Raw genomic sequence first — 22,710 nt, forward strand, 5'->3', positions numbered from 1 at the left:
CTTCTAATCTGCTCAAAACTGATTTGACTACCAGCCACAACCATCGCTGAACCTGGAGGATCAGGCTGGAGCTAAGAGCCTGTTAGTTAAATTCTTTAAGGAATGTTTGAATGTTCTATAGGAATTAGAGGAGCAGCACTGGGCTGTTTCAAATCATACTTGTCTCAGATTTCTCATAGGAGCTTTGCCTCATCTGTTTGGCTCCAACACCATCCTGGAGAGAAATATCAGCTGTGCTGCTGCCATCAAAACCTTTGTATATAGCTGTGGGAGATCACCTGTTTTGCAGTGTAGTCCTCTTTCTCTGACTGTGACTAACTAGATGTGCTCTCTTCATCCTCAGACAGTGTGAATCTACACTGTCATGTAAATAAAGAAAACTCTTTGAATGAGAAGCTCTGTCAAAACGTGTATATATATATATATATATATATATATATATATATATATATATATATATATATATATATATATATATATATATACACTATATTGCCAAAAGTATTTGCTCACCCATCCAAATTATTGGAATCAGGTGTTCCAATCACTTCCATGGCCACAGGTGTATAAATTCAAGCACCTAGGCATGCAGACTGTTTTTACAAACATTTGTGAAAGAATGGGTCGCTCTCAGGAGCTCAGTGAATTCCAGCGTGGAACTGTGATAGGATGCCACCTGTGCAACAAATCCAGTCGTGAAATTTCCTCGCTCCTAAATATTCCACAGTCAACTGTCAGCTGTATTATAAGAAAATGGAAGTGTTTGGGAACGACAGCAACTCAGCCACGAAGTGGTAGGCCACGTAAACTGACGGAGCGGGGTCAGCGGATGCTGACGCGCATAGTGCGAAGAGGTCGCCAACTTTCTGCAGAGTCAATCACTACAGACCTCCAAACTTCATGTGGCCTTCAGATTAGCTCAAGAACAGTGCGCAGAGAGCTTCATGGAATGGGTTTCCATGGTCGAGCAGCTGCATCCAAGCCATACATCACCAAGTGCAATGCAAAGCGTCGGATGCGGTGGTGTAAAGCACGCCGCCACTGGACTCTAGAGCAGTGGAGACGCGTTCTCTGGAGTGACGAATCGCGCTTCTCCATCTGGCAATCTGATGGACGGGTCTGGGTTTGGCGGTTGCCAGGAGAACGGTACTTGTCTGACTGCATTGTGCCAAGTGTAAAGTTTGGTGGAGGGGGGATTATGGTGTGGGGTTGTTTTTCAGGAGCTGGGCTTGGCCCCTTAGTTCCAGTGAAAGGAACTCTGAATGCTTCAGCATACCAAGACATTTTGGACAATTCCATGCTCCCAACTTTGTGGGAACAGTTTGGAGCTGGCCCCTTCCTCTTCCAACATGACTGTGCACCAGTGCACAAAGCAAGGTCCATAAAGACATGGATGACAGAGTCTGGTGTGGATGAACTTGACTGGCCTGCACAGAGTCCTGACCTCAACCCGATAGAACACCTTTGGGATGAATTAGAGCGGAGACTGAGAGCCAGGCCTTCTCGTCCAACATCAGTGTGCGACCTCACAAATGCGCTTCTGGAAGAATGGTCAAAAATTCCCATAAACACACTCCTAAACCTTGTGGACAGCCTTCCCAGAAGAGTTGAAGCTGTTCTAGCTGCAAAGGGTGGACCGACGTCATATTGAACCCTATGGATTAGGAACGGGATGTCACTTAAGCTCATATCTGAGTCAAGGCAGGTGAGCAAATACTTTTGGCAATATAGTGTATATATATATATATATATACACACACAATACTGTTCAAAAGTTTGGGGTTACATTGAAATGTCCTTATTTTTTAAGGAAAAGCACTGTACTTTTCAATGCAGATAACTTTAAACTAGTTTTAACTTTAAATAAATACACTCTATACATTGCTAATCTGGTAAATGACTATTCTAGCTGCAAATGTCTGTTTTTTGGTGCAATATCTACATTGGTGTATAGAGGCCCATTTCCAGCAACTATCACTCCAGTGTTCTAATGGTACAATGTGTTTGCTCATTGGCTCAGAAGGCTAATTGATGATTAGAAAACCCTTCTACAATCATGTTCACACATCTGAAAACAGTTTAACTCGTTACAGAAGCTACAAAACTGACCTTCCTTTGAGCAGATTGAGTTTCTAGAACATCACATTTGTGGGGTCAATTAAACGCTCAAAATGGCCAGAAAAAGAGAACTTTCATCTGAAACTTGACAGTCTATTCTTCTTCTTCGTAAGGAAGGCTATCCCATGCGAGAAATTGCTAAGAAATTGAAGATTTCCTATAACAGTGTGTACTACTCCCTTCAGAGGACAGCACAAACAGGCTCTAACCAGAGTAGAAAAAGAAGTGGGAGGCTGTGTTGCACAACTGAGCAAGAAGATAAGTACATTAGAGTCAGTTTGCTCATTAGCCCCCTCTTTGTTTCTCTCTCCTATAAATACTCTTGCTGTTCAGTTCCTCTTTGCTGGGTCCTCATCTAACTTTGTCATACTTCCTCCTACTCGTCTCTGTGAGCCTCCCTCCTTGAGATTTTGATTCCCCTGATGTCTCCATGGTTCTTTGGTACGTTTAGACTTGTGTTTTCATATTTTTGATCTTTAGACACCTTGTTTCATGTTAGTTTGGTCTTTGTTTACTTTTTGATTTTTGGATTCCTGTTTCCCTGTTTATTTGGATTTTGGTTTTAATCTTGGATTTTTGGATAACCTTTTTTTTTTTAATCATCATTAAATCTACTGGAAATTCACCTCTGCCTTCCTGCCTCTGCTTTGGGTCAGTCTATCCACTAACAAATCCTGACATAATTAACCAAAGCTCAATACAGACCTTAGCAAAATGATGGACCAGTAAAATATTCTCACTTTGGTACAAACAGTTCTTATTAATCGTGAATTATTGAAATGGTCCTCACTCTGTTGCCAAGACAGGAGACCCCCCCCAAATTACACACACTTACTGCTCATCAGCCTCCCACTGTGCTTGCATCTGCTCCGGGCATTGGTACAGTTAATGTTCTAATAAAAATGACTGCCTGATAATGGAAAATATGCAAAAAGCTCTATGTGAAGAAGAGTTTATGTCTCACATTTGGATGTTATAAGGGCCACAGACTCAAGAACTCAAGGAAAAGATGTATCTCTGCTAACCATGACATGAGGGATTTAAAGGATTTGTCTACTCAAGTGACACAAATCAAAACTCAAGCAGCGTTGATAAATTTAAATGAACCTGGATTAACAGAGCAAAGTAAGCATGCTTACGTTTTGCCTCACATGCTTTGTTTCTACTCCTAGAGTTAAATCCTTGGTTTAGTGGAATATTTCCTCTTCAAGTGTCTTCTGGTTTCTGCAGCAATACTTGGCAGCCTTGACTATCACAGTTAAACATTTTTATTTGTGAGCCATTTTTGCATGAAAAACTACAGCAAAAAAGAATTACTCACAGCCTTGTATACATAGTTATGGTAGGGGTGCCCAGATGGGTGGCAAATGATTGGCTGAGGGTTGCCATGGCCACCCCTGGCCCCCAATCTAGCTCCGCCCTTGATATATTGATATTAACTTATTGTCCATCCCTAATTCTAAATTGAGGCTAACACTTCACATCACCCTGAACACGCCAAGGCATTAGTGAAATGCAGAAACAGTAAATCTAGTCAGAGCAAATAGATCAATGGATGTGAATAAATTAGAGCAAACTTTTATTAAACCTTTTGACAATAAAAAGTACTCATGAGATTTAGCTTTCAAAGCAAACCTAAACATACATTACAATAGTTTAGACCAGAGTTCAAGGATTAGCGGACCGCGGTCCAGATCCGGACCCACCTGCTGACTAATCTGGACCCAACCTGATTTAAAACATTTAGAAATTACCACGTTGTCCAACTACAGTGTCTAACTTCATTTGTGCCACTTCTCCTGTTAACATGGTAAAGCCCTCCTGAGCATCCGGGACCAGGAAACACGTGATACAAATTAGCCAATGAGCTGCTGTCAGTATGGGTTGCGGCTGCTAGCTACGTTTAAACACAGCAGGCAAACCTGTGGGAACCCGGGCGATGGGAAAGAAGGAGAAGACGATGAGGAAAAGAGAGCAGAGAAACTGTGGACTTCTGGAAGAACTGTGGTGAACTGGTGAAAGAAAAGTGAAATGGTGCTCAAAGATGACCCTGCACATTTTGAGTATGTTTGGCTCAACCTGCTGCTGTGAAGCAGGATTCTCCACCATGAACAGCTTTAAAGCCTTGCAGGGCAACGTAAAGCCCACTGCTCTCATTAAGCCAGAAAAAAGAAAGAAATAAAAAATAAATAATTGTCAGTTGAGATGTTTTATAAAATACGTGAATCAGGAAATTGTCTTTATACCAAAAGATTGTTGTTCTCTATCTAAAAAACACTTTAGATTTAATCATGGAAAAAACTTCACTTTTTTTTCCATATTTTTTTATTTAAAAAGTCAATGCATAATATGGATGCATAAACACCTCATTTTATTTCAGTGTTAAATTCTGTTTAAAGTGCTTGGATTTATTTTGTCATTTTGTGTACACGAATTTTGTTTAGAACAGCTCTAGACAATTTCATTTTTTAAAGTGCAGCCTTAAAAAACAGTAATAAATACATAAAAAAAAAATAAGGAAAACAATTGACTGTATATTTACAGTTCTAAAAAGTTTTTTAAGTAACAGATTATAATTAAAAATGTCTCCGGACCTTTACTGGTTGTTGATTTTCTTTATTCCAAACATGGCTATGCCGAGAGGGGGTTGCTGCAGACAGGCTGCCGATGTCCTCTCAACTTTGGACTTTTTTTTTTTTTTTTTTATTACGCATTAAATTGGTAAATGGACCATATAGTGACGCTTTAAAGTATAATGTTCTCGCCTCAAATGATCTTAAAACTTACATTTATTGAACAACAGCAACAGAAAAGAGAACTTTTAACTTTCAATAGAGCGTTCCATTGAAAGCTGCTGTCGCAGCAGTGCATGCTGGGACAGCTGTCAATCTCAAGAATGGACAAGTCTGCTCTGATGCATACTGGGTAAATAGGGAGGGGGCGAGAACAAAATCTGGGGACTTGTCTGTTCTCGGTCTGTTGTTCTTGGGAATTGGAAAAGTACTAGGGCTGAGGTTGATGACATTTCACGAGTACACGAGAGCGCACAAGTACACATATTGAGAAACTGCCAAACTAAATTCTTTAGTTATCATTAGGGGTGCACGATATTGAGATTTTGGCCGATATCCGATATGCCAATATTTTGAAACTCATGTAGCCGATAACCGATACTGATGTTAAACCTGGAAAAAAATAAGTAGTCATTGAAAATAGCAGTTTTGTTATCCATTTCTGACACTTTGAAAAATAATATACTCAAATATATTTTCATATGCTATATCAAATTGATTTTTAAAAACGCAGTATCGATCTATTTAACTTTCAAAATCTCGTGAAATTTCATCGTTCTTTTACAAACTCTCGTGATATTTTGCAAATTCTTGTGAGATTTTGTTAGTAAAATAGATCAATACCGCGTCAATATATCAACATATAAAAATATGGGCAAAATTTCGTGAATTTTCGGGGGATTTCGTAGCATAACGATGACATATAGCAATATTTCATTAGTAAAAGAGATTGATATGGTGTTTTTAAATGGCAATATATCAGCATATGAAGATATTGTGATATTTTAATGTATCAATATTTTTTCCCTCGTCTTTAGAAGTTTTTAAGTCTGTAAAAAAGAAGTTTTTGAGGAAGAAGAAGAAGTAGTTTTTTTTTTTTTTTAGACTTTAGAAACTCAGAAGCTGATCAAATATCGGGTTAAATATCGGTGGGGTGGCCGATGTCCGATATTCAGTTTTGAGGCCGATACCGATAGGGGGCCGATTATATCGTGCATCCCTAGTTATCATTAGTAAATATATGACATAAAAAGCTCCAGGTGTGCACATTGTGTATGTACACTGAAGTTGCACAGCTATAGTTCTAGACACACAAACGCATCGATATCATTTACATGCAAGAGACTCCCATTGCTCTCATCTTTGTTAAGTGTTCATCAAAGGAGGGGAATGCACCTAAAAGAGAAGAGCTACACCAAATGGAACAGGAGAAGGCTGAAAAATTACAGAGGGGTAGACATCAGACACCACAGAGAAACAGACTACAAAGAGATCCATCTATTAGGGGACACTGTGTGCTCTTATCTGCACACCCAAGCGGCTCAGTTTCACAACCTCCCTTATTTGCTGCCACTGTTCTGATCCCCACTCCGTGGCCTCGTTCATTATCTCATCCCCGCAATGAGTTTCAGCTTGTTTGCAGCTTTGAAAAACTCTTACATATATAAAGAGATGTTAGAAATGCGAAAAAAGGACTAATGTTAGAGACATGATGTTCTGAAGAATTCAAATGCCTCACAAACAAGGCTGTGTCAGTGAAAGATAAAGTAAACAATCTTGATTTTAAAAAGGGGCTTTGCACATGCAGCATAATGTAATGATATTGTGAAACCCATCTCAAAGAGTGCAATGAACACTGCAGTACTGGACAGAAAGAAAGAAGAAGAAACATCTTTGAAGGTGTTTAATCTTACTCTGATGTTGTCAAAGGATGCTCTGTTGGTGACATCATAGAGAAGCAGCAGAGCTAGCAGGGGAGAGAAAAATAGATGTTTAGACTTTGTTTAATTTCATCAGAAGTAATCCAACAAACCCTTCAGACAAAGTTTGGTCAAGTTACAGTTAGTTTTATTTCCTGCCAGATGGTGACAAGCAAAAAAAAAAAAAAAAAAAGATCATAGATCATATTTTTAATACCACATTTCAAGAACAAAGATAAAACAACACATGGTAATGAGAAATATAAACTTGGGTTTAATTTATTAACTCAACTTATGAGTTGTCAGTTTCAGGCTTGTTTTATATTTCATGCAGTGAATAAGATGTACCAATAAGTTTTAAATTCCCAAAAAAATTTCAAAGAGGATTTTGATTCGCTTACATTGAATATATTTTGAAGCTGAATGACGTGGACTTCATAACAGTTTGGCTGTTCACTAGGACATCCTTAATTCAAGTAAGCATCTCAGAATCGTCTGTAAAATGACTTGCAATAAATGTTCACCATCACTCTGTAGCTAATCTAATTTATATTACAATTATGATTTTGGCACCAAACGATTAACAATATATTTGACAAATAGAGATCTCCATTTGCACTTTTAACTTTCCAAGTACAGACCCTCCTTGGGACATAAACAATAGATCACAAAGGAATAACCCACACATAGAAAGTCAGTACTTGTTCTGTTCCAATTTACTGCAAATATGAAACTCTTTATACGTATTTATATCCATCATGCAGATCGAAGAATATAACTTATTACAGGTAAAGATTAAGAGTAAAATCCATACAGAAGTGAAGACATATACACATGTAGACAAAATTGTTGGTACCCTCTTTTAATGAAAAAAATATCTATAAAAATTAGTAAATGAAAGCAGAACATTGCTTTAAAGCCATGCTTCAGCAGAATCATTTAATGACAATTAACTCTTGTAACAGGCCTAGACAAAAAATTATGTTACCTTGTGAGGCAATCACTGTAATCAAACATATCTGTAACTTCTGCTCCTCTCAGCTGTTTTTTTTGACATGTATATTTTTTTTATTCATATTGTTCAGTCTCGTCCAAGTGATTTTGCGGTGCCATACCAAAATATCCCCACAATCGGGTTAAACCATTTTTTAAAACTAGTTATTGGGAGTGGTGGCCTAGTGGTTAGAATATTGTGCTTAGGTCTCAAAGGTTCTGGGTTCAAGCCCCACTCCTACAGACTGCCACTCTGGCTTCCTGAGCAAGACCCTTAACCCCATACTGCTCCTTGAGCGCTGCACAATAACAGCCCACTCCTCCCCAAGGGGAATGAGTTGAATGCACAGAAGTCATTTAGTTGCTCTGTACTTATGACAGTGTAATAAAAATAAAAAAAAGTTTAAGTTTAACGTTTATATGGGGACAATAAAAAAGTTTTCTTGTCAAATCTTTTCTATTATAAGTACTAGACATTAATTTGTGGCGATTACAGTAAAATAACTGATTCAAAGCTACTGATATTTCTTTCTATAGCCTAAAAATAATTAGTTTTTACATTGATTTGTTTCTCCTTCTCCCTTACACTAATCTTCATGTTTTTATTCCAATGGTTATTAATTGTTAACTCAACAGCAGGATTCATTATTTCGGATTAATGTCTAATAAATCTACTTATTAAGTGCCTCAAAGCAATTTGAAGTAGCTGATGGCTGTTACAAGCTTTGCACCATATTAGACTTCAGCTCATGCCAAACCTCAGGTGTTGAGATAACAAAGAGAGGCAATTTATAATATACCTTATGAATGATAATTTGGAGAAATTTGCACAGGTGAAATACATGGACAAAAGATGTAAATGCTTGGAAAGTTATCTCAGGAAAGTGCTGAACTCTGCTCTTTCGCACAGCATCAGTCTACTGCCTGACAACATAACTGCACATGTGAATCCTAATGATCTCCAGCTGCGTTGTGCTTCCACAGAGTATAATATCTCCTCAGGCATTTTTTGGAGGAACGATCTGAGCATTATGAAGCTCTATAGGACAGAAAAAACCATTATACCTACAAAGCCATTTTACCTTATTTTCACAGATAGCTTAACCTTCAGTTGTAAAATGTGGCCCTAGGCTATTACCTCCAAACACTTTACCTCCTCTTGTATGTAATCCCCACAGCCATTGTCTATGTTACAGATATCGCTCTTTTCTTATTCTCACACTGCTTTTTGTTCACATTTCTTCTCTATGCTCAACCGTTCTGCATCTCAGTCATGGCTGCATTATCTCCGGTCCAAACTGAACTAAATCCTTTGTTTGTTTATTGCGGCAAGGCGAGGCTATGATGGCTATTTAATGAGTTCTATTCACTGAGAGGTCTGTTAAACAGAGACGGTGAGAAGGCAAGAGGCAAGATCTGTTCAACAAGCTAATTTCCTCTCCTGTTGCCCCCATGGTTATCTGCCAGTCTAAGAAGCTCTTAATAAACCACAAAAGGCAATGCAGACACACCATCCCATCTTTATTAAATAAATACAGGTGCTGGTCATAAAATTAGAATATCATGAAAAAGTAGATTGATTTCAGTAATTCCATTTAAAAAGTGAAACTTGTATATTATATTCATACATTACATACAAACTCATATATTTCAGATGTTTATTTTGTTTAATTTTGATGATTACAAATGACAACAAATGAAAATCTCAAATTCATCATATCAGAAAATTAGAATATTGTGAAAAGGTTCAAAATTGATGGCCCCTGGTGCCACACTCTAATCAGCTAATTAACTCAAACCACCTGCAAAAGCCTTTAAATGGTCTTTCAGTCTAGTTCTATAGGCTACACAATCATGGGGAAGACTGCTGACTTGACAGTTGTCCAAAAGACGACCATCGACACCTTGCACAAGGAGGGCAAGACACAAAAGGTCATCGCTAAAGAGGCTGGCTGTTCACAGAGCTCAGTGTCCAAGCACATTAATAGAGAGGCGAAGGGAAGGAAAAGATGTGGTCGAAAAAAGTGTACAAGCAAGAGAGATAACCGCACCCTGGAGAGGATTGTGAAACAAAACCCATTCAAAAATGTGGGGGAGATTCACAAAGTGTGGACTGCAGCTGGAGTGAGTGCTTCAAGAACCACCACACACAGACGTATGAAAGACATGGCTTTCTGCTGTCGCATTCCTTGTGTCAAGCCACTCTTGAACCACAGACAGCGTCAGAAGCGTCTTGCCTGGGCTAAAGAGAAACAGGACTGGACTGCTGGTGAGTGGTCCAAAGTCATGTTCTCTGATGAAAGTAAATTTTGCATTTCCTTTGGAAATCAAGGTCCCAGAGTCTGGAGGAAAAGAAGAGAGGCACTTCATCCACGTTGCTTGAAGTCCAGTGTAAAGTTTCCACAGTCAGTGATGGTTTGGGGTGCCATGTCATCTGCTGGTGTTGGTCCATTGTGTTTTCTGAGGTCCAGGGTCAACGCAGCCACATACCAGGAAGTTTTAGAGCACTTCATGCTTCCTGCAGCTGACCAACTTTTTGGAGATGCAGATTTCATTTTCCAACAGGACTTGGCACCTGCACACAGTGCCAAAGCTACCAGTACCTGGTTGAAGGACCATGGTATCCCTGTTCTTAATTGGCCAGCAAACTCTCCTGACCTTAACCCCATAGAAAATCTATGGGGTATTGTGAAGAAGAAGATGCAATACACCAGACCCAACAATTCAGAAGAGCTAAAAGCCACTATTAGAGCAACCTGGGCTATCATAACACCTGAGCAGTGCCACAGACTGATCGACTCCATGCCACGCCGCATTGCTGCAGTAATACAGGCCAAAGGAGGCCCAACTAAATACTGAGTGCTGTAAATGCTCATACTTTTCATGTTCATACTTTTCAGTTGGCCAACATTTCTATAAATCCTTTGTTTTTATTGGTCTTCAGTAATATTCTAATTTTCTGATATGATGAATTTGAGATTTTCATTTGTTGTCATTTGTAATCATCAAAATTAAACAAAATAAACATCTGAAATATATGAGTTTGTATGTAATGTATGAATATAATATACAAGTTTCACTTTTTAAATGGAATTACTGAAATCAATCTACTTTTTCATGATATTCTAATTTTATGACCAGCACCTGTATATTATGTTAACTAAAATAAAAAAGGAGAAGTTTGTTTAAAAAAAAAACCCTTATATCTCAATCAGAAGGTGTTTGGATCAAGTGCCACTGATGTAACTGGAACTACTCCTCTGTGAAGACACACCCCTCTAGCAGAGGTTAAAAGCTGTAACTTCCTGTTCAGCTTTTTATTTTGCAGGTGGTCCTCTACTGCCAAAGGCTAGATGCTCATGCGCCTCCAGCTGAAGGCTACGCTAAGTTGTGACCAAATCCCTCTGGTGAAGTCGCTGCTCGCTGGACTGAGTCAGACTGCCTTTTTCCTGCGATTCAGAAGGAGCTGAATGCAGCGTTTTTATTCTTCCTGCGATTCAAACAGAGGTGAATGCAGTGTTCCTGAAGCCTGCTGCAGCACACAGAGAAGAGCTAATCCAGCTCTGCTAACCGAAATCAAAAGGCTGAATGTGGCTTAAATCGCTGTTCGCCGAAGGAGCCATGAGAAGCCGCCAGACCTGTGACTGCCTGAGACAGAGAGACGGTGTCATGATCTGTTCTGACAGCTGGCCTTAATTGCTCATTTCACTCACTGCAGTCCTGCCTAGTTCCTAATCATCTCTGATCGCACCCACCAGTAGGTTCTGCTTTATAGTCGGTCCAGCCCAGCTATCAAGGCCAGATCATTGTTTGATGTTTGTTTGCTGTTTGTTTATGCCCATTAGTTTGCCTGTTTACTTTATTCTATGGTTCATGTTCTGGTTCCTGTCTTGTCCTGGAGTGAGAGGGTTTTAGTGTTTGTCTTTTCAGATGGAGCAGCACCGAGGAGGTACTGCTGGAGTCTGCGGCTACAAGCTAACCATTGTAGCTAAAAGGGAGAAGTCCCATGCTAGAGTGAGTTATAAAATTAACCCCTTGTAAAATCGCCTCTTATAATTGCAACGGATTGATCCAAATCTCTTTGAGCTGCTGTTGGACGAACGGACTGGACTGAAGACGGGGCTTGCAGAAAACCAGACCGATCAAAAGGCCTTCACTCCACCGAACCAAACAGAAACATCATCCTTTCCCCCCTTTCATCTGATGCTTAATAAGTGCTCTGCTTGGGTGAACTAGGTAGAATACAGTCATGTTGGTGTTTTATTCATAATAAGCTTTCTGATTCAACAGCTGATGGTTTAAGAGTTTAACTGAATGCTAATGCTCACTGCAGACTGAACGAGTCAAGTGTTGCTGAAGCTAATAACTACAGTGAACTGGCTAGCATTCTAGCTCCCGCTACCTCATACTGAACATGTTAAAGAGGCTACATTATGAGTTAACCCTGTCTATTTTTCAGTTGGACCCATCCAGATCAGAACCCCTGGGACCACCTGAGCTAATCCATTTCCACCTCATCACAGTTTCCTGCATTCCTGAGTCATCATTTTTCACCATAAAGCTGAATAAACTTCACTGTTAAGACAGTAGTTAACATCTCTGCATCAGGGTTTATTCATCTTTATTTACTATTTCTAAAGGACACTTTCAATGTATTAACCATTAAACATCGAACATCCCTCAGATTTTGAACGGACTCTTAATCCCCTCTTCCCCTTTTATTTCTTTATTCTTGCTTATTTTAGTGGTGTTTAGTGTCTGTTTAGTTATTAGATATAATACTTTCTGATTGTAGCTTATAAAGGTACCATTGTATTTTAACTCACAGCCTTTTGTCTTTATTTTACATAGTGAATAATGTATCACTCAGGCTGGATTCACTCTTCTTTTAGTAGCCTCTGATTGAACAGAGACACATTTATTATGTTGGTGATTAATAACATTGCAGTTGGCCATAGTCTATATTACTAAATTGGTGAAAGACAACTGAATTTTTAACAGCCGGATTCAGGAGTCCAACCTTTTAAGTAAGATGCTAAAACCCTGGTCAGTGAGCAATTACAGTTATAATATTTCAACTGATAATTAGTTTTACCTGTTGATTTGAATGAACTATTAACTATAACTTCCAGTTCTAGTCATTTAATATATTAATAATCTTCTGGTAAACTCTCACTACAGAAGGCTTTACTTACACTTGCCAACGGCATTATCCTGTGGGAGTTATGCAATATTTCGCCCCTCACTAATATATATTTTATTTCATATTGTACAATATGAAATGAAATATCAAATACCCTTGTTGTGTTAATTAAGATGCGTAAACAAGGATGTTACAGAAGTTAATTTTATTAAGACTGCAGAGATCCTCTTTGTTATTTATGCCAGTTGCTGGGTCTGACTTTATGGCGAGCTAGAGAACTTAATCTATTGAATGGAAATTACTATTCAAGAGCTTCCAGCCACAGAACTTCAACCTTCCAGCCTAGTTGGGCAAATAGGAAACTCTTGTAGCCACCCCTTAATTGCGCTTTTATATTAGTCTGCAACGCCGCTCATTCAATTATTGCATTTGCACTACTCACTCTGTATAAACATATTGTGGGTCGCAAATAACTTTTATTCTGTGCAAGTGAGTTATTGGATACATCAGGACTTAAAGCATAAATATTTTTCTAGGTATTGTATTGTATATATTTAGGTATTGTTTTTCTTTGTGTGTTTCAATTCCTTAACACTGAAAGGACATTTATAAATTGTTGCATACTTAATCCCTAAATGCCTCTTTAATATATGCTTCTATTCAAAAGCAAATCTCTTCTAGAGTTGTTCCAAATTCTAGCCTAGCTGCTATTCAAGTGCATCACAGAACACATAGTAGGTTTTATAATGGTTACAAGTAGGTCAGCATTTTTTAAAGGAGAGAGAGTGGTTATTGTTGGAGCAGTTTTTTATGCAATAAGTTCATTAGGTTAACCTATTTAGATAACTTATTTGATATGTTTTGTTGCATGTGATCAACACTTTATTTACCCTAAAATCGCTGAGATACATGTAACACAGCTCTTACTAAAAGAAAAATCTGAAAACAAGTTTTAACTTTGCAAAATTGTATGTATGAGAAATTAAATGTTGGGCCAGAAGGTTCGGCTATGCTCAGAAGAGGTGAAATGAATGAGACTCAGACAAAAGGGTAAAATTAAAATTGTCAGCTTCTTATTTTTATTATGTGTGTAAAAAAAAAAAAACAGAGAAGAAGAAAAAGAGAAAAATACTTTAACAGAGTTTCCTTTCTGTTTTTCTTGGTACCAAAGAATCCACAGTAATGGATGTCTTACAATCACAATGGTAGCTTCAATGTCAAAAAATCTATTCAGCAACACACACTTCAAATGTTTCCAACCATGAAATCATTTGGAAGGTATGGTTCTTATCACACCAAGTCCAATTTTCTGCACTTGCATATATATGGGGTCCTTTAAAAGTCCATAAAGATTCAAAATGTCCAAAATACCAGGGGAATGTGTGCATGTGTGTAATGGAGAGTAAGTGTAAGGCAGTGTATGTGGAACCTTTGTTGCGGTTGGCCTACCACACTGTGCCGTGCAGCAAGTTGATCAGTTCGTCTGAGAGATTGGCTCGCCATCAATATTAGATCCATCCAAAATTTAAGGAGAACAATAAATCTGATTGATCTCACAAGAAAAACGCAGCAGCATAAAATGGCGCAGCCTTTAAGCCCTCTGTCTTTACAACTTTTTTTCTGTGTATCTCTGTCACTTTTCTCCTGCTGGCGAGTTAAAATTTACGCTGCAGCCGAAAAAAAGGAGGAGGCATGTACTCTTCAAGACGGAGCAGGTGGGCGGGACAATTGCGGCACTTTGCAGCAGCTCATTGGCTAAGAGCACTGTAATACACTTTCAAAAGTTAACCATTTATGTGCTCATCATGTGGGTCATCTAAAATAAACCACATAAGACTTTTTGTCTTTAAATTTTGGGAGACTTTATTAAAACCATATTTAAATGAGGGTTACATACACATCAGCTAAATATTCCAGGCATCTTTAATATTAGCTGCTAACAAAACTGTAAAATGAATCTCTCCCATTAAGCACTTACTGAAAGTCTTGCTATATTTAGTTATGAAAGTTTAATTGTAAGTTTATAGGTTAAATGCCTCCAAAATGAGTCCATTGCCAATGTATAAGTGCTTGCATTGCTATATTTTTTACTGATTTGGGACATGGCAGTACAGCCACTAGGCTAGGCTATATTCTGTTCTCTGCGCATGGCAACAAGAAACCCCTTCAGTCAGGATGTCTTGTTTCTAAAATACATTCAAATATAGACTTAGTACAAAGGAAACTTCTGAAAGGTTTTTAACAGCACACTCTCCTATGATGTGTGTATTTGTACAGGCGTTATGTTAAATGTATGAAATCCAGTAATCTGTTTACTCTGTTTTATAGTTGTATGACACTTGATACTGAACTTGAAGTCTACACAAAAGGCTAAAAAATACCTGACATCCATTCATTTGACCTTTTATGAAGAAAATGGTTTACATGTTCTGCTCAGTACAGGGACCTTTGTCTTCATTCTGGGCACAAACCTATTGTATAGAGAAGCAAATTGGAGAGGAAACCTCTGCAAATGCAACCTCTCCCATTAGCCTACAAACAAAAGTAACAAAGCACCACGTGTCATTGTAATAGAGCTATCGATTTTACTGTACAACAAACTGAAAGCAATGGGGATTTGTAATCTGTGCATTCTATTACAATCAGAACCTTTCCTCAGCTTTTGTCTCTGCTGTTGTTCCATTTAAGTGTGAGCTACACGCTACACTTTTTAAAAAGAAGATTAGTAAAGCAATCACAATTCACTGCACTGGTGAAGGACTGTAAGACAAGTAACATCGATGTTGGACAATGTCTCCTAACCCGTTCAATAAGCCATTCCAAAGCTGAAGCCCTATTCGGTGGAAGACTGTTATACTGTAAAATAATAAAGGTAGTAGTTGACCCAGCCCTGCTTCTGGGCTCCAGTGTGAGCTTCCAGGGTGAGATCCTGCTGCACAAACAGTTTGGCTGCTTATGGTAGGTATGCTTTCATGAAACATTGAAGGCGATAGCAGTGGGTTCAGTGTTACATTCATCATGACCTCATAATAGCAAACAGTAAAAGCCTTTGTGGTTTATTAAAGCTTTCTCTCTGTAAAGGCCTTTTACAGTGTGCCTTTGCTGCACAGGTTTTAACAGGTACCAGCAGAAAGTCTAAATACACAAAGTTAAATATTGATAAAGTAAGTTGATAGTTTCCCTTGAAGGTAAGCAGCCATGTTATATGCCTACACAAAAACAATAATTAAAATAGTGAAAACCAGTGTTCTTTTTGACAGCCATCTTAGATTTAGTCTAAGTCTTCAGGATGAAAAATAATAGTTTTAGTTGCATTTTAGTCATTACGATACGTGATAGTTTTAGTGGGTTTTAATCGAATTTAACTTAAAAAGGTTTTAGTCTAGTTTTAGTCTGTTTTATGTTGGATAAAAAAAAGTTAACCTTTACAATTTCGAATAAGAACCAGATTCTTTACCAGACTGACAGCCCTTGCCTAGATACTACAATTGTTGGGTGTAGAATGCTGCTGTGCAGTTCGTCATTGCTGCTGGGCAGAAAACTTTGATTTATAGAATTCAAATAAACTTTTATGAATTAATGATCTAATTTACACAAAAGTGTCTCACAGAAAATAGCAGCTCTAGTTCAACACATCATATTGGTTAATATAGCAGACAGACAAGCTAACAACATGAACAATAAAGAATTGGTTTCAGACATGCAAGGTTTCCATCCTTAATTAAACACTTCCTTACCTACTCTGACTTTTCCATTACACACATATCAATGAAATCTTCATTGCGGCAAAAAAAGCAAAGAACAAAAACATTCTTCTTTCTAGTTTGGAAATGTTGGCTTTATTTCTTCACCTTACCCCTTGGTTACTGCTGCTCAGGGGTCAAAGTAGATTTAAATTCACAGGGTTATGATATAAAAATCAATACAGAGACAACGTACATAATTGCACTGTAATCCATGACAGTCCAGACCTAAATTGAATGAATATGCCAACTAAAATGTTGAAATATTGAAAGGAAACAGAGATAATGTTTTAATGACAATATAAGGAAACATTTAAATCATATTTAAATAGACAGAAATGAGAACTATGAGAGAGAAATATTCAACAATCTATGTACCTTTTCACCTGGCTCTTTATAAAAAAAAATAAACAGTATGCAATGAAATATTTGCTTTGGATATAATTTAGGGATTCCATCTGGTAGAAATTAATGAATGTTTAGCATCACCTCATGTGAACTGGAAGAAATAAAATCTTGATAGTTAGACAAAGGGATTTTTCGCGCTTGGCAGGGGATAATATGGTTTATTAAGAAGTGAATGCAGGGAAAGCTCCTGCTCAGAGTGAACCCTCAGTGTGGAGCATAAGGCGCAGACTCTGAGGTACGCATATGCAAAGATGCATTTCTGCACAAGAAAATTTTGAAGATCAGAGTTTGTCAAAGTTGAGCAAGCAGTACTGGAACTTTCTGGGGTATTTTCACCCCTCCACTGCTGCCATGATCCATTTGTGGGATGCAGAATGTGCACAACTTCACACCAGGTGGGCTGCGTGACCAAACTAGAAGCAGCTGATACTGCTTAGCTTGTCTACAGATTATTGCACAATGATGCATTTGAAATGTCTGACCGTCCCCCTGCTAATTTTTATTTAGTCTCTTTAACGAAAACTCAAACCCATGACTCGTCACGTTTGTATCATCAAAGATCCATGTTTAGTTTGTTTGCGTTATCATCATGAAAATAAATAATTTCGTCATCGTTGACAAAAACAACACTGCTGAAAAGCAATCATAAATGCTAAAATAGGGAGACAGTGGCGTCAGATGCACACGGTTGCCCTGTAAATGAAGGGTTGTTTATTCAACCCCGGTTCAACCTTTCATAGTTGTGTCTTTGGGCAAGACACTTCACCCTATTATCTGATGGCAGCGAGATGGCCGGGTGGCGCCTGTGAAAATCAGCCTCTGTTCTGTCAGTAAGTCCTAGGCCATCTGTAGCTACAATGTAGGTGGCCATCATCGGTGTCCAAGATTTTGCATGAATGACAAAATGTGCAGCACTTTGGTCAAGTCTCTAGACTTGAAAAGGTACCATATAGTTTTGATTAGGGGTCCTCAATTATGATCCCTAGGGCCTGGTGTCCTGCACCTTCTGCTTTCACACACCTGAATTAAATGGCTGATTTAACTATTCAGTATTCCTCAGAGTCCTGCTAATGATCTGATGATTTCACTCAATTGTGTTTAAGCAGAGATGCGTGTAAAAGATGCAGGACTCCGGACATTGAGGACTAAAGTTTAGGAATCCTGGTTTAGTCCATTGGGAGACCAAAAAGAATTCCTGCACCAAGAACAATAAACAGACAAATTGATAAATACACCATCTGCTTTCAGTGCCGCGAAACAATCAGAAAGCCACATTTGGGTCAATTGACTCAACTGGCAATAGATCCCGAAGGTCCTGCAAAGCCTCGCGGTAAAGCCATAATTCAATGTGGTCGATGATTAACCAATAAACAGCAGACCTTAGTTCATGTGAATCTTTCCGAGAGCCTCCTTACAGAACGTGAATAAAAAAAAAACAGTTCCCACCAAATGCAAACAAGGAAAGAGCATGAAAATAAGACATATTTACATTTTTTTTTTAAAAAGGTCTAAAGCTTTTCATTGGAATGAAAACAAGTTTAACAACTAAGCTTGCCATTTCCAGTAAAGTGAACTGAATCTGTTCGTATATCTGAATTCCAGCCACTTGGACAGAAAATCCCATCCTCCCACTCTATCCCACTTTATCAATCATTATATCAATCAATTAATGTATAATGTAATTTGTACTTACCAGTAGACACTAAGAATACAATTAGCTCAGATGGGGAGAGTGTGGTGTTAATAACACCAAGGTCATGGGTTCAACCCTTATACTGGCCATGTGTTTACAGATTTCTTTCAATGCACTCTGGCTGTCTGAGTAAGAACCTCAACCCCAGACTGCTCCCTGGGCGCCTCACAATGGCAGTCCCCTGCTCCCCAAAGGTATGGGTTAAATGCAGAGTGTTATTATTTTGAGATTTTCACAGTTGATCTTGGGTTTTCCTTCTTTTTTTCCCCCATTCTATTTGACGTTGCCCATTACCTCGTGGTTTACCCAATGAGAACATGCATAACATAGTAACTCCAGTCAATTGTAAATTTACAAAAAAAGGCTTATTTTTAGAAAAGCAGGATACACTGCTGTACTTTGAGGAATGGAAAAGCTATGAAAGCTGTACAAAACTTTTTTTTTTTTCGTTTTGTATACACTCTTTGTATACAAAATGCAATAAAAGTTGCCCAAGTCTAAGCAGTTATTTTTCAGAGAAACAAAATGCTACTTGCATCTAAATCTGAAAACTCATAATTTACAAAATAAGTGTTGCTCTGTAAATGCAACACTGGGACAAGGCTAAAATATGTGGCTGCTTTTTATAGCAGTTCCATCCTACCAGACAGTGTTGGGAACGTTACTTTGAAAAAGTAATTAGTTATAGTTACTAGTTACTTCTCCCAAAAAGTAACTGAGTTACTAACTGAGTTACTCCACAATAAAAGTAATTAGTTACTAGTAAAAGTAACTATTGCGTTACTTTTGGGTTTCTCGCCCCCGTAACCCTCACCACCCACCTTCTCGCCGTGTGTTTCCAAAGCCAGTTGAATAGAGCGGACGACAAAGACAAGAACCTGCAGAGAGTTTTGCATTTATTGCAACTCAACATAAATGACATCAGGGGGAACGCCATGTGAAGTTTTTTAACAGGGCATTCAGATCTGGTGAAATTAATAACTGGGGATGTCTAATTCTGAAATCCTGTGTGTTTGAGTTGTTATAGATACTGCAGCATCTAACTATCCATCTATCTATCTAGATTTATACTCTGCGTGTGAATAAAATATGGATCTCCATCCCTGCCACAAAGGCCATCAAATAATGTTTAAAATAAAAAATACAGTAGGTTGAAAAGGCAGAGTATCCATCCATCCATCCATATTTCTCCCTTTCATTTGATCGTTCCCGCTCTCCATAGTTCTCCTGTGGCGGGAGCACAGGGCGACTGTTGCGCGCCTTTAGCGAGCATGCGCGTTTCCTGTCGCCTGCGCGGTGACTCTTGCCTAGGGTGACCAAACGTCCGTATTTCCCGGGACATATCCGTATTTCACGTCCTGTCCCGGGCGTCCCGGGTTTTTTTTTAGAAAGTGAGGAAATGTCCTGATTTCACTGCGCACAACGCTCCGTGTGACGTAATCCCTGAGCCGCGTCAGTGCGGGCAGCCCTTCTTAATCAGAGGCTCTTGCTCTGTTCGAAAACCTAGGACGCATCCTCGCGGTCTACCTAGATTGCATCCTTGAAGTCCTTGAAAATAAGGAGGCCGGAAGAGTTCTGTCTGTAAATTCGAACAGGTCCTCCCTTCAGCGGGTTTTACCGCCGTATGCTCTGTTGCTTAGCAACCGTGAAAGTTGACACACAAAGCAGGAAAAGAATGAATACCGAGGTTTTCAAAACTGTTTGTTTATTTATTTATTTATTTTTTAAAAAGTTAAAGTGAACAAAGACTACACTCACAAGAATCCAGAGTGGAATAAAGGTTCCAACCAGCGGGAGCAGGAACAAATCAAATCAAATGTAATGATAGAAACCTTAGTCAGTTAAATAACCTGCTGCTGTCATTCTGCACATCTCTGATGTTGCTGCTATTTTCAAATATCCATTACTGTAAAAATATCCATAGCTGCATATTGGTTATTAATTCTCCAGTTTTATATTGTTAAAACACTTTACAGAAATTTATTTTTCATATTTTAACTCTTCCCTATTATGTTATTCTTATACATTTTTCTAAGGTCCACATTTGTGAGACCATTTTCAATAATCTTTCTGCTGCTGTAAATTTGCCCATTGTGGGACAATAAAAGGATTTTCTATTCTATTCTATAAAAGGGTTAGAAATACATAAGTAAATCTAAACAATGTATGTATAAAAATATATCTGCAAAATCTCTAATATTCAACAACAAAAATACTTAGTTAAGCATATTGTGCAAAACAACAATAAAAAAATTAAACTATCAGATTTATAGTTCCCACTCAGCAGATATATTAGAATCTGTCCTTAAATTACAGCCAAACCCATTTAATCAGTAACAGATAAAAACCTTTAGATAAATCCAACATTAACGCCACATATCTGACTCAATAACCATTAAAACAACTATTTTCATTCATTTCAGACGGAACTATTCACAGAGTTGTATTATATTAAACTGAACTTCCAATTTTCACCACTGTTCTGCGCCAAGTAACATTTCCTCTGACCACCGAGCAAATCCCGATAATGAGACATTTGTTCTTTCAATCCATAACCCCCCCCCCGCTCCAAGGTGTCCTGGTTTTCCCAAATGAAAATATGGTCACCCTACTCTTGCCGCCTGCGCTGTGCGGAGATGCAGAGGAAACCGTATGTGATGGGGAAATGCAGTTCTACGTAACACCGGTATTTCCATCAGGAAAACGCTGTTTTGCTGCAATCTCACTATACATCAGCCATTCTCATCCTCCCCTCTCTCATGACAAGGCGCGCACCTCTGGATGACCTAAAAAAATAATCTTTAATATCTCTTAAACAAAAGTAGCACAAACAATATTTTTTTCTGCACAAATCTGCACTAACGTTGCACTAACCATTCAGTCTATTTGCAGAGTTTTTTGACGTGGGTGGGGTGTCAGCTTCACGCAGCTGCGCACGAGTTCTATCATGAAAAAAGGTTCATTGTGCGACCTGAGTAACGCGCAGTAACGGGGTGTCTGCAATGGTAACTGCGTTATAGTTACAGTCAAAGTAATTAGTTAGATTACTCGTTACTAAAACAAGGTAACGGCGTTAGTAACGCCGTTACTTTCAACGCCGTTACTCCCATCACTGCTACCAGAGGTGTATAATCCAGGTTAAGAAATTAAAACGTCTCTATTTTGTTTACTTTACCAGGTGATTAAGTCTGTAATGTGAAGCTGGAAATGCAAATGTTTGGAACTAACCTCTTTAAAGGATTTTTACTTTCTGGTCCTGGATTGTTCAATTCTACATCTGACTAAGCCTGTGATGCATTAAATAAAGAATGAAAAGCTGCTTGCCAACAGTTTATAAAGATTTCAAGGTTGGAAAAGTTTATATTGACCCTCAGTGGGAGAACATGTCACAATTTACTTTATATTAGTGACACAGTGACTTTTCCACCACACCAAAGGGAAATTGGTATTTGACACAGCATACAGAAGCTGAAGTGGAGCAAATGTTTCAGAAATGCCAAGCAGCAGATGAAAGTTGTATTTGTTCCACATTTTATGCCTTAACATTTACAGAATTGCTGACCATCTGCCCACCAGACAATTGCGTTTTCCAATAGCTGTCTTTGGACAGTGACAGGAAAAAATGTCAAAATGTTCACTCGGACTGACACTATTAAAAGAAAATAAAAGTCTTGCCACCACACAATTCTTAGTATAGGTACATTACCCAAAGTGGTTAACTGATTCATTGATTGATTGATGCTTAAGTGTCTGAATTTATAAATGGCCATCCGCACTTTTAAAGTTTTTGTGTTGCTTGTTGTTAACTCATTTAAATATGTGAAATTAGATCTTTCATCTGTGAGAATACCTGTTTAAATGTTTCAATTGTGTAAAAATTCATGAACAAATCAAAAAAGTACGAGAACAAATACCAACTTTACAAGTATCTAAAACCTCTGACAATGAAAGACAAAAACAGAATCATCGACAGAATAATCGAACTAAACATGTCTTAAAAAAAGTCTTGCAAATATACAGGATGAGATCCATGTTCAATTTATAGTCTTTAGTTGGAAGCTTGCTTAAGTAGTAAATTTTATTTCTTCTAAACTTGCATTCTTACAGATGAAAAACTTCA

General features: G+C 38.2%; 1 protein-coding gene across 1 annotated transcript in view; it reads right to left on the reverse strand.

Moving 5' to 3' along the window:
* Positions 1-22,710, reverse strand: part of LOC119787294 (ras-related protein Rab-26) — a 129,391-nt gene that overhangs the window by 41,103 nt on the left and 65,578 nt on the right. Inside the window, exon 5 of the mRNA XM_038291073.1 lies at positions 6,605-6,657. Coding sequence (XP_038147001.1) covers positions 6,605-6,657 — 53 coding nt within the window. The remainder of the gene's footprint in view (positions 1-6,604; positions 6,658-22,710) is intronic.

This window comes from Cyprinodon tularosa, unplaced genomic scaffold, assembly GCF_016077235.1.
Source record: "Cyprinodon tularosa strain WSP-4 unplaced genomic scaffold, ASM1607723v1 ctg292, whole genome shotgun sequence".
NCBI classification, from domain to species: domain Eukaryota; kingdom Metazoa; phylum Chordata; class Actinopteri; order Cyprinodontiformes; family Cyprinodontidae; genus Cyprinodon; species Cyprinodon tularosa.